Source organism: Chrysochloris asiatica, unplaced genomic scaffold (genome assembly GCF_000296735.1).
Source record: "Chrysochloris asiatica unplaced genomic scaffold, ChrAsi1.0 scaffold00036, whole genome shotgun sequence".
In the NCBI taxonomy this organism is placed as follows: Eukaryota; Metazoa; Chordata; class Mammalia; order Afrosoricida; family Chrysochloridae; genus Chrysochloris; species Chrysochloris asiatica.
In genome coordinates this window covers 11194510-11208298 of record NW_006408554.1, presented here as the reverse complement: position 1 = coordinate 11208298, position 13789 = coordinate 11194510, and the positions used below count along the sequence as shown (strand labels likewise).

Below are 13789 nucleotides of genomic sequence, written 5' to 3'. Positions count from 1 at the left end.
ATTCATACCCACTACGCTACAAGAACTCCTTATATAGCCTTTTAATGCAAAGCTTTGGACTAATTCTATCATAGCCCATGAGCAGAAACAGGAACAGACCTGAATTTTTTCACTTTGGGTGAGATTCATCACAGTATCTGAAATAGAACAAATTGGGGGTTGAAGCCCTAGGATGGGAAATTTGGAAGAGGTATAGTGAGTCCTTTTAGGAGACTGATGTGTGAGATTAAATGACTGATTATTGTTGTTAAGTGCCATTGAGTTGGTTCCAACTCATAGTGACTCTGTATAAGGTTTCCAAGGAGCGGCTGGTGAGTCTGAACTGCCGACCCTGTGGTTCAAACCAACCTTGAGGTCCAATGGTGTATCCCACAGCACCATATCAGGATTCCTAAATTATTGATAGGTCTGTGGAAAGCCACACACATTCAAAGTGGTGTGACTAGTCTCCATCTTTGATTGGGGTCACTGAGGTTTCAAAGCCCCACTTTGATGTCATGTAAAATTACCCTCCTTTAGAAACAATTGAACCAATCCTTACTTGCAACAGATTCTTCATCACAATTACTTTCACTTGTTGCATGTGGAGCTTTTAAATCACTGGAAGGATTTCAAGCTTTTCCACTAAAATAAGGCTAAATAAGAACCGTATGCACCTGTTCTGACTAAGCTACAACTTCTTACACACAGGAACTGATCTGTTTTGTAACCTGGGGAGTGCCTGTACTCTCATTTTGTTGAGGGTTAAAGAGGTCAAGTGACTTGTCCACCGAGACCACACAGCCAGTAAGTGGCAGAATTCACATTCCAACCCAGGTCTGTCTGACTCCTATGTGCCTAATGTTGTTGTTAAGTGCCGTCGAGTCGATTCCAACCCATAGTGACCCTGTATAGGGTTTCTAAGGAGCAGCTGGTGAGCTTGAACCACGGATCTTGTGGTTCATACTGACTTTGCAGTCCAACTCATTAACCCACAGCACTAACCAGGACTCCAATAGAATATAGCAAAAGGATGGAACGGCACATCTGAGATTAGGTTACAAAGTGACTGTGTTTTCTATCAGTAGCCTATTCTCAGTTCTCAGTCTCTATCATCTTCTCAGAGGGAGGCCAGGTAAGCTGCCCTGTGGAGAGACCCATGTGACAAGGTTATTGAAGCTTCTATTTTGCAGGTAGATGGGATCTGAGACCTGCCAATAACCCTTTGAGGGAGCCTGAAATCAGATCCTTCTCTAGCTGATCTTTGATATGACATAGTCCCAGCAATAGCTTAGCTTTAGCAGACTTGTGAGGGAACCTGAGCCAGAGGAACCCGGCTAAGTGACGCCTCAATTCCTAACCCACAGAAACTATGAGACAATTCATGTTTGTTGTCTTAAGCTAATAAGTTTTTGGAAAGGCACACACAAAAATAAAGAAAGCAAACATAAGAAAGCCAAAGTTTTGGCTTTTGATACCATCCCCTTCTCTTGGGGCCGAAGAGGTGGTAGAAACAACTAATAGTTTGAGGTAAATGCTGCAAGAAAAAGGAACTTAAATCTTGTTTACCATGTGTTAGAGCTCTGGTAGCATAGTGGTTACAAGTTGGGCTGCTGACCTCAAGGTCAGTAGTTCAAAACTACCAGCTGCTCCGCAGGAGAAAGATGAGGCTTTCTGCTTCTGTAAAGATTTTACAGCCTCAGATGCAGGGTATCTATGAGTCAGAATTGACTCTATGGCACATAACCACCACCATCACCACCACGTGTATATCTGGAAGGACATTACTTCACATAACACCTCTGTGCCAACATAGGGGCAAACATAGCTGAGGGCCAATGGCAATGTGGTATTTTTCAGCAGAAGGGGTGCTGGAAGTGATACCCTGGATCTCTTGGGCTCCTATGAAGCAGAGAGAGAAGACAGAAGTTCTAGTGCCTTCCAGAGGGTTGTTGTTGTTGTCATTAGGTGCCATCGAGTTGGTACCGACCCATAACGATCTTATGCACAGCAGAACGAAACACTGCTTGATCCTGGGCCAGCCTCACTACTGTTGCAGATGGAAATTAAATGAATTGTAAGCCCAGGATCCAGTTCTGGTACAAAAGGGGATGTAAACTTTGGCAAGGACACTGGAGCCCCTACTTGGACCAGCTACCTCTTGCCTTACCTGAGAGAAAGAGGTTTAACAAAAGGTCTGCATTATTGTGAAAGATATGACGGACCATTGCTTGACAGGTTTAAGATTACTTAAACTCTTGATACCCTCATTTCACCAGCAACTCATGCCACCATTTATAGAAATGAGAGCTTCAAAACAAGACAAGGACATTTCTTACAAGTGTGTAATGTGTGAATTTTGACACGCTTCAGTGCCTGCTGTTTTTGGGTGGTCACATCTTGGCAGCCCCATTAGTGTCACAAAAACACTGGGGTGAGTGACTTCTAAATCCATTGCTGTTAAGTCAATTCTGACTCACGGTAGCCCTATATAGGGTTTCCAAGACTGTGCATCTTTACAGCAACTGTCTCAGACATCCCTTTAATTCACTTCTGGCTGTTGCCTCAACTCAGATGGGAAATGTAACTGGTAAAGTGGAGGGGCAATTATCAATCATAACTAGAGAGTGAGGGAGGCGTACAGAGGGAATCAGAGGCACTGAGGTGACGGGTCTGTCTGCACATGTGATGAGGGTCTGGTGCAGGAGGAAGCAGGAACCTTTCCACACTCATCTTTGGGTAAATGGAGCTTGATTTTAATTGCTTTTGCTCCAAGCTCAGCTAACCTCTGTTGGTAGCCATTGTATATACCTCTTCTTTACCCTATGGCTATGTGTCTTTCTCTTCCTGAGAAATTTAGATCAGGTTGTAGGACTGCTCTGTATGATTGTACTTGTCATGTACTGCAAAAATCCAGATGGTGCCATTTATATCTTATAAGGTAGTTTTACACTTATCACCAATAAGTCTTTCTAGGTAACTACCACTGGATTCACATTATTCCCATTCATGAACAAATATCGGAACACCTACTAGGTGCTAGGGATTTGAGAGTGAACAACACACTGAGTCTCTGTCTTTAGAGTTGGTGCAGGAAGAGACAGACAATAACCACATGAAGAGTTAAGACAAATTTAAGTGCTAAAAAGAAGTTGCTGATGTGGAGGGTGAAGTAAAACTTTAAAAGCTAGAGTGTTTGGGTGATACATCCTTTTATATTCCTTTTTTACTTCTCATTGTGAATTGGGTGAAGGTTTATAGAGCAGATCAATTTTCCATTCAACAACTCATACATATTTTGTTGTATGTCATTGTTTGCAAGCCCCACAATGTAAGGTCACTTACATTACTTCCTACCTGTGTTTCCTATTTCCATTCCTATCTTCTTTCTTAATCCCTTGTATTTTGTGCTTGAATAAATGCTGCCCTTTTGTTCTCAAAAGGTTGATTATTCTAAGGTGTGCATACCTCCCTAATGTTATGTTGTTGTTGTTGTTAAGTGTCATGGAGTTGATTCTGACCCATAGCGACCCCTGTATAGGGTTTCCAAGGAGCAGCTGGTGACCTTGCAGTTCAAACGGCTTTGCGGTCTGGTGCATTAACACACAGTGCCACACCAGGACTCCCCCTAGTGTTATAGTTCCCCTTATAGACCTGTCTATTGCTTGCCTCAAAATTGAGTTCATTACTGCAAGAACCATATGGGGCCCATGCCTGACTTCCTCTGCCTACAGTGTTGCTGGTATTAAATGCCATCCAGTCAGTTCCCACCCATAGTGACCTTGAATAGAGTTTCCAAGGCTGTAAATCTTTACGGGAGCAGAAAGCCTCATCTTTCTCCTGCGGAACAGCTGGTAGTTTTGAACTGCTGACCTTGTGGTTCGCAGCCAGATCCATAACCACTACGCTACTGCCTTCAGTAGGGGGAAGGAAAATCAAATTCAAAGCCAGTCCAAGGCAGTTTTCTGTGAAGTGAAGGTCAAACATGCCTCCACCCTGTTGTTGTTGTTGTTAAGTACCATCAAGTTAGTTCTGACTCATAGCAATCCTGTGCAGAGTTTCTGAGGAATAGCTGGTGGATTTGAACTGCTGACCTTGCAGTTCTTAGTCCAGTGCAGAACCTATAGCTTCCACCCTACAGACTTCTTTACCTTATTTGGACACCAACCATCCCTCCCACAATACTCTGCTTCACATCTGTGTTTGGTAATCCATGGCGATGGCCACATAGAACTCATAACAATGCTTACAATTAGGGCATTTACTAGAGAAGTGAACAGGTTATGATTCAGGATCAGAAACAACTCAGTATGAAGCAATTTTCCAGCCAGGAATGTCTCTTCTCTGAGGTACTGTGAGTATGCCTCACTCTTATCTTCATCTTCTCAGCCATGTGGTCACTTGTCCTCTGCCCTGCTAGGGCAACTGTTAACAAAGCTCTTTTAGGCAGTCTGTGAATGCCCAAAGGGCACATTCTGTAAGCCTACTTCCTTCCTGTCAGCACACAGCTTTCCTTAGTCCATGGTCAGGGAAGCCCAAAGCTACTTTGTCAATCCATGCTGCCATCTCTGCCCCAGCCTATGCTGTCACTGCTTTCCAGGTAAGGGTCTCATGCTCTGCTCTTGCTCTTTTTTCTTGATGGTTCTGGGATCCTATGTCCCTGCTTCTGAGATGGCTCCTTTTAAACCTAGCAGGATGACAAAAGTAACCAACCCCAGCCTTAGAGTCCTGTGCACCTTATTTGTATGGTCCCATCTAGCCACTTGATGGGATTTAAGAAAACATTGGATAGAAAAGCCTCCACATTGTTTCTGAAATTTCCAAATAGGCAAAATGACTAAAGCTATATTTCCAGGGGTTCTAGAAGTCTCTGTCTGACCAGTAAACCCAGTCATTTTAAAATTTATTTTTATTTTGCATTTTGTTCCATATTTTTCTCCAATTCTGTGGGTGATACACTCTTATGTCTTCATTTCAGTAAACACAGGACCATATTTTATAAATAATAGAAATTCAGTACTTAACCATATTCTACTTGAAATAGAAGACAATAGATTGTTATATATTCATTGTTAATTTGTTGTTGTTAAGTGTTGTCTAGTCAGTTCCATCTTATAGCAAATCTGCATAGGGTTTCTGAGGCTTTAAATCTTCCCAGGATCAGAAAGACTCATCTTTAACATGCGGAACAGCTGGCGGACTCAAACTGCTGAACTTGTGATTCACAGTCTGGTGCCCTCAAGACTATTCCAACTCATAATGACCCCATGTGTCAGAGTAGAACTGCCCCCTAGAGTCTTCTTAGCTGTAATCTTTTTGGAGAAGCCCTCGTGATGGAGTGGTTAAAATGCTTGACTGTTACCAAAAAGGTTGACAGTTTGAACCCACCAACTGTTTCATGGGAAAAGATGTAACAGTCTGCTTTTGTAAAGATTTCAACCTTGGAAGCCCCATGGAGCTGTTCTACTCTGTCTCATAGCGTTGTTACATGTTGGAATTGACTTGAAGGCAGAGGGTTTGGTTTTGGACTTAATCTTTCCTGAAGTGGATTGCTAGGTCTTTCCTTCATGGAACCACTGGATGGGGTTGAATCACCAACTTTTGGGTTAGCAGCAGAGTACTTAATCATTGCACTACGAGGGTTCCTTAGATATAGCATAATTGTTGTGGTTGCTAAGTGTTGTTGAGTCAGTTCTGACTCACTGCAAGCATGTATAGGGTTTCCAAGGAGCAGCTGGTGGATGTGAACTGCCCACCCTGTGGTTAGCAGTCCAGTGCTTATACTACACTGCCCAATTTTTATTAGCTTTTGCATTTGGTATGGTGAGATAAAATTGTGTTTTAAGAGGAAACGAATTACTTAATATATTGAGTGGGAATAATTTGCATTTTATTAAATAATATTAATAAAAATTAAGGATTATTTAGTGGGTTTGATAGTGGAAGAGAGGCAGATTTGACAAATTTAAAACATTTTTAACATTTATGAAGGATATTTTACCAGATCTGGCAGAGTCCTCAAAATCACGAATCCCACTAGACATGTCATTCCTCCATGAAACACAGCACAATCTAGCTGAAATATTCAAATATCCTACTGATGCTCTGGAGTCCTGGTGTGGCACTATGAGTTAACATGCTGGGCTGTAAAGTTGGTTTGAACTGCAAGGTTGGTGGTTCAAGCTGACCGATCGCTCCTTGGAAACCCTATACAGGTTTGCTATGGGTTGGAACCGACTCAATGGCAGTTAACAACAACAACAATGATTTTCTATAAGTACAGGGCTAAAGAAATTTGATATTATTTTTCTGGGTATGAATCTTCACTTCTTTTGTCTCCTTCATTTTCATTACCAGTACTACAAGTTTTTTTCAAGGCCTTTTCTCTCTTTCTTTTTCTAAATTAAGAAGCCAAAGTTAAAAGAAAAAGAAAAATTACAAAAGTTACTGTATTTTTGACAAACAGTAAAGAAATATCAGAACATATGAGGAGGCTTCAAAAAATTCATGGAAAAATGGAATGAAAAGGTAAAGGAAAATTTCCATGTACTTTTTGAAGCACCCTCTTATTAAGAAGGTGGGTCACTGGTGACAGGGATCCACTCCATACACTGACCTCAGAGGGCTCATGATTCCCCTGCAGCTTCTAGAAAATGAGAACTAACTGAGTTTAACAACCATTGGTGGTGGTTGTATGCCTCCAAATTGGGTCCGACTCACAGGAACCTCTCTATCGTTTCTGAGGCTGTAAATCTTTACGGGAGCAGAAAGCCTCATCTTTCTCTCACAGAGTGGCTGGTAGATATGCACTACTGACCTTGTAGTTATCAGTCCAACTTGTGATTCTTCAATGTTGCATAGTGTTCCATTGTGCATATGTACCAAAGTTTCCATTCATCCTTCTACTTTCCATTGATGGTGGTGGTTGTGTGCCATGAAGTCACTTTCAACTCACAGCAGCCCTGTATAGGGTTTCTGAGGCTATACATCTTGATGGAAACAGAAAGCCTCATCTTTCTCCCTCATAGAGGCTGGTAGATTTGAACTACTGACTTTGCGGTTATTAGTCCAACTTGTAATCCACTATGCTACCAGGGCCCCTTCATCAACCTGCTTCTGAGATTAAGGTCAACCATTAGGGTCACTGAAAAATAACTGAATGTGAGGAAAATTAATCCATAAATGCCTAAGGTCTTTGGCATTTAAATTACAGACCCTTATCAGGAGTTTAGAACCGACTCCATGCCACATAACCACTACCACCATCAGGAGTTTATAATACACAAATCACTTGCTCAGCTTCTTATTGTGAGCATAGGAGAAATAATTTTGAGGGGGATGCTAAGAGAGGTAGACTTTTTGAGCTGAATACCATATTAAAAACTGCCATGGAATATCACAAACTAGGTTTTTAGCTTCTTTTATGCCTTGATGTCTAAGAGTGGCTAAGGTTGGTTCTTAATTTGTCCCAAATTTATAAAGTCTCTTTGGGTTCTTTCCTTTTAATCAAGCTTGTTCATTCTTATCACTCAAGTAAAAGCGAGACTGAATTGTACTAGGCATAGTGGGACATTTGTACACTCAAGAAAGCTGCTCACATAATCCCGACGTTAATCATTCTCTCAGGTATCACCGGCTTCACATTCCTTCTTGAGCAAGATAAAAACACATGAGAAGCACTGAGTAGCTGTGTAAAGGGTTTCATTTGTACTTACTTCTTTTATAAACCATTGACAAAAGGCAGGACTGATCCATTCTCTTGCATGAATACCACAGTCTATCCAAACAGCTCTTTTGTAAGCTCGAGATCTTCTGCCCAGCTGAAAACAAGAGTATTTATAGTAACCTATTCATGCTTTTATTTTGGATTCACTGACCAGTATAATTCAATACACTTTTAGTTTATTTGTATAGTTATAATTCTTATCTATAGTTTGGTTCATTGGGTGGTAACCTATAAAAGAAGACAAAGAGATTTCCTATCTCCTTGGGGAGTTTCAGGCTTGTTTATATAGAAACAAAAATTTATTTCCCTAATTACAAGTCTAAGAAAATAGATAAGGAAAATGGAAATCTTTAAAATAACCTTGCTTTTCCATTTTATAATCTGACTGTTAAGTAAAAAGCTAAAATAAACATTTATTTATCTTTCCCCTGCTCCCTCCTAAAGGAAGAGATGGCTTAAAGATAGAACTATGTTTTATATAGGATGATACAGTCAAATTTGATCATAGCACAAAATGGAAATCTAAAATAATAAGCTAAGGTTGTTAGATTAAAGTGACAGCGTTTTCTTTACAAATCCTATGATATCAATATTGCTTACAACCTGGTTTCAAACCCAGTAAACAACAGGAGGCCAAGTTTTTATTCATTTATTATATATTAGTTCATTAACCTAATATTTTAGGATATCCTTTTTTATTGTGGCCATCCTTTCTTGTTTCTTGTTATTTATAACACGACATTTGCCATTTTAGCTATTTTAAAGTATAAATTCAGTTTCATTAATTATATTCACCATGTTCAACCATCGTCACTATTCATTTTCAAATGCTTTTCATGCCCCTAATCAGAAACTCAGTACTCCTTAAGGAATAACTCCCCATTTCTTCCTCTTCCCATCCTCTGGTAATTACTAATAAACTTTGGCAACTGTGCATTTGCCTCTTCATGTTTGTGAGACGATGCAGTATTTGTTAAGATATTATTTTAATGTTAGATATTGTACTTGTCATTAGAGATTCAAAGATGAAAACACAAGAAACATATGCTAGTGGTGAGGGCAGGTATGCAATCAATCAATAAATCAACCAGTCATTATAATATGCATGTGCCTGAGTAATTAGGGAACATAGGAGTTATAAGGTTTTTTCCTCCTGTGGAGTAAGAGAAGGCATCTCAGGAAAGAACACTTGGCTACTTGAGTAAGACTTGAATCTTGCCTGGAAGACAAGTTGGAGGAAGATATTTTTCAAGCTTAGAAGGGAATCTGAGTATTTGAGGAACTGCTTCTAAAATATAAATGTATGAGAAAAAAATGACAGATGCAGCTTCATCAGAGACAGAAGACATATAAAGTCCTGAATACCACAAAAAAGAGATGAGACTTTTTTACTGGATCTCAATGGAAGACTTGTGTATATGTGTGTATGAATATTAGGGGATGAGAGAGTAGAGGGCAGGGCAGAGATAAATTATGGCTATGGAAGTGGGGACAATAGGTTGGTACAGATCCAAAAGATGTTTAGAAGAAATAATTAACAGTGTTCGTGGTAGATTTAATGTAGAGGTTAATATAAAGGAGAAGAATTTAGGATGTTTCTGTTTCTGAGCTGGTAGAATAGTGGTGGATTAGAGGAAGTTATCAGGCTATGGAGAGAAAGACAATTTCTGTTGAATACATTGAATCTGAGGAACTTTTGTGAAAATTCATGTAAGAATGTCAAGTGGACAATGATGTACAGTGGACTCCACTGGATACAAAGGACTGGGTTGATTGTTGAAACCATAGGGTAAATATGCATGTATGGACAGTATTCATGGAATGCTGAATATGTTGAATCTGAGGAGCTTTTGTGAAAATGTCAAGTAGAAAATGATGTACAGTGGACTCCACTGGATACAGAGGACTGGGATGATTGTTGAAACCATAGGGTAAATATACCCCATAGACAGGATCCATGGAGTGAGAAGAGAATTGAGGATAGAGTCCTGGGGATTAGTTACCTCCACTCAAGGAAAAGACGTCTGGTAAAGTGGAGGGCCGGCTAAGCAAGGGGAAAAGGAGAGAGAAGCCCTCAGTGAGATGGACTGACACAATGGCAACAACAATGAGCCTTGAAGATATATGAAGAATGATGGTCATGAATATGGTACAGGACAGGGCAGTGTTTCATTTCTTTGAAGATAAGGTCTCCATGAGTCAGAGCATACAACAAAAAGAAAGTACAAGGGAAGAGGAGCCAACAACTGAGACCCAAATGTACGACCAGAGAGAGAAGAGCGTGAGAGAGGAGGAAGAGAAACAACTCGGAATTATTGTTGACATTGGCAAGAGCAGATTTACAAGAGTTTTGTGTGTGTGTGTGTGGGGGGGGCATGCAAAATTAAGCGGTTGAAGATCTGAATAGGAAGTGAGGAAGCAGAGACAGAGAATATAGGGGGGTGTTTTCAGAAGTTTAGCTGAGAAGGGATGGAGAGTTATAGGAATGTAGCTGGAAGATAATACAGGGTCAAGGTATAGAATATGGTACAAAGCTTCTAACACATTCATATAGTTTTGCATGTTTCAAGTTAAGTAGCACTTAACTTATGAGTAATTTTGAAGTCACAAATGGTTTCAGAGCATCAAGTAATCTGGCAATGGATGGAGTAACAGTATTCTATGAAATACTCAATGGCAAATACTAACATGGCTCAAATACCTGAGGGTAAACTATCTTTAAACATCAAATGATGCTAAATATGAGACTGTGAAAACCACTTCAATTATTTTCCTCATAAGTCAAAGTTGAAAATGATAAATGTTTAAAAAACTTTTTTTATTTATCGAACATATATTTATTCTTACCTTTAAAACAAAAAGAGATCTTCCTTCATATGATTTTCCAATAGAGAACATCTGAATGAGGCCTGAATGGGTTTTATTCAGCTGATGCATCCAGTTTTGAATCTAAAAGCAAATGAATATGAACCATGTCAGGTTCTCTCACAATGGAGGAGAACAAGAGGTAACCAAATGACAACAGTAGGTCTCAGCACTCAAAAGGGCATACATTATTGTTATTGTTGTTAGGAGCCATTGAGCTGGTTCAAAATGATAGCAACCTTATGCACAACAGAATGACGCAATGCCTGGTCCTGCACCAGCCTCACACTTGTTGCTATGTTTGAGTCCATTGCCACTGACTCTATGCCAATCAATCTCATTGAAGGGCCTTCCTCTTTTTCACTGACCCTCTGTTTTAACAAGCATAATTCCTTCTCTAGGGACTGGTCCCTCCTGATATTATAAGTATGAGAGATGAAGTCTCACCATCATTGCCTCTAATGCAACAAAGTATAAGTAAACATATTTCAGCCAAGATCCATCTGACATCAGCAATGATATCCCTATTTCAAAATTCTCTACTGAATGCAGTTTGAGTTTCTGGCAGGTCCCTGAATTATCTTCAGCAAAATCTTACTTACATGTGATATTAATGATATTGTTTGATGAATTTCAAATACCTTTAGTGCAGGTTGGACTTCTTCCTTCGGTATCATCAGTTCTTGATCATACACTACCTCTAGAAATGGTGGAACAGCAGCCATTTCTTTTTGGTAATTTTGTGTATTCCTTCCATCTTCTTTTGATGCTTTCTGCATCATTAAATATTTTGCCCATGCAATCCTTCAATATTTCAAGTTGAATCCTGAATTTCTTCTTCAGTTCTCTCAGCTTGAGAAATGCTGAGTATATTTTTCCTTTTTAGTTTTCTAACTCCAGATTTTGCACATTTCATTTTACTTGACTCTGTCTTCTCAAGCTGCTCATCAAAATGTTCTGTTGAGCTCTTTTACTCCTTCATTTCTTCCATTTGCTTTAGCTATATATATGCTGTCAAGCAACTTTCAGAGTCTCTTCTGACATCCATTTTGGTCTGTTCCTTTTTCCCGTCTTTTAAATGACCTTTTGCTTTCTTCATGGATGGTGTTCTTGATGCCATCCCACTCCTTTCTGGCTCCAGTTTTTAGTGTCTAATGCATCACATCTGTTCTTAAAGTGGTCTCTAAATTCAGGTGGGATATGTTCAAGGTTATATATTTTGGCTCTCATGGACTTGTTTTAATTTTTTTCTGCTTCAGCCTGAACTTGCATGTAAGCCACTGATGGTCTGCTCCCTATCTGCACCTGGCCCTGTTTGGGCTGATGATATTGAGCTTTTTCATCTTCTTAACCCACAGAGTAGTTAATTTGATTCCTGTGTATTCCATCTGGTGAGGTCCATGTGTATAATTGCATTCTTTGATGGCACTGAACAGGAAAAAAAATGTTTAAAAAAGCATTTGTAATTTAAGAGGTAGCATTTGCGCAAGAGTCAAAGCACAAGGCTCTAGGAATTGATGGAATGCAAATTGAAATATTTTAACCAACTAATGCAGCACTCACTCGTGTATCCCAAGAAATATGGAAGACAGTCACCTTGCCAACTGATTGGAAGAGATCCATATTTGTGCCCATATCCCAAAGAGAGGTGACCCAATAGAATGTATATATCATTGAACAATATCATTAAGATCACATGCAAGTAAAATTTTGCTAAAGATAATTCAACAACTGCTGCTACAGGTAACTGCCAGGGTTCAAGATGGATTCAGAAGAGGACATGGAATGATGAGTATCATTGATGACATCAGATGAATCTTGATTGAAAGCAAAGAATACCAGAAAGATGTTTACCTATGCTTTATTGAATATGCAAAGGCTTTTGATTGTGTGGATCGTGACAATCTATGGGTTACATTGTGAAGAATGGGTATGCCAGAACACTTAATTTTGTTCATGAGGAAATGCTACATAGACCAAGAAGCAATCATTCAGACAGAACAGAGGGATATGGACTGATTTAAAATCAGGAAAGGGGTGACTCAGGATTGTATCATTTCACCATACTTATTCAATCTGTGTGCTGAACAAATAATCCAAGAATTTATATTATCTGAAGAAAAATAAGGCATCAGACTTGGAGGAACATTCATTAACAACCTATGATATGCAGATGATAGAATCTTGCTTGCTGAAGCAAAGAGGTCTTAAAATACTTACTGATGGAGATCAAAGTCCACAGCAGTCAGTATGGATTGTACCTCAATTTAAAGAAAATAAGTATCCTCACCACTGAACCAAAAAAATAGCATCATGATAAATGGAGAAAAGATTGAAGTTGTGCAAGACTTCTTTTGCTAGGATCCACTATCAATACTCTTGGAAGCAGCAGTCAGGAAATCAAATGACATATTATATTAAGCATATCTGCTACACAAAATCTCTCTAAAGTGTTCAACAGCAAAGATGTCAGTTTGAGGACTAAGGGTGCGCCTGACCCAAGCTATGGTATTTTCAGTAGCCTCTTATACATGTGAAAGTTGGACAATGAATAAGGAAGACCGTAGAAAAATTGGTACATTTGAGTTATGGTGCTGGAGAATATTGAAGTACCATGGACTGCCAGAAGAACAAACAAATCTGTTTTGGAAGAAGTACAGCCAGAGTACTCCTTAGAAGCCAGGATGGCGAGACTTCGTTTCTCATACTTTGGACGTATCATCAGGAGAGACTAGTTTGTGTAAAAGGACTAGTTAAAGTAGAGAGTCAGCAAAAAGAGGAAGACCCCCAATGAGATGGATTGGCACAGTGGCAGCAGCAATGGGCTCAAGCCTAACAATGGTTGTGAGGATGGCTCAGGATAGGGCAGTGTTTTGTTCTGTTGAGCATAAGTATGTATTGAGTCAGAGCTGCCTTGCAGGCACGTAACAACACAACAGCAAAGTTATGCTTTATTTTCTGCCTTTACCGATAGTTGTTGTTGTTGTTGTTGTTAGGTGCCATCGAGTCGGTACTGACTCATAGCAACCTTATGCGGAGCAGAACAAAACACTGCCCCAGATCCTGGGCCAACCTCACAAATGTTGTCACGCTTGAGTCCATCGATGCTGCCACTTGGCCAATACATCTCGTTGGGGGTCTTCCTCTTTTTCTCTGACCCTCCACCTTACCAAACATGACATCCTTCTCCAGCAACTGGTCCCTCCTGACAATATGTCT

At 39.8% G+C, this 13789-nt stretch overlaps 1 protein-coding gene across 1 annotated transcript in view; it reads right to left on the bottom strand.

Moving 5' to 3' along the window:
- CPA6 (carboxypeptidase A6) overlaps positions 1–13789 on the bottom strand; it is a 526142-nt gene that overhangs the window by 157386 nt on the left and 354967 nt on the right. Inside the window, exons 5-6 of the mRNA XM_006860036.1 lie at positions 10553–10654; positions 7695–7799 (exon numbers count right to left, since the gene is read on the bottom strand). Of these exons, the coding sequence (XP_006860098.1) occupies positions 7695–7799; positions 10553–10654 (207 nt within the window). The remainder of the gene's footprint in view (positions 1–7694; positions 7800–10552; positions 10655–13789) is intronic.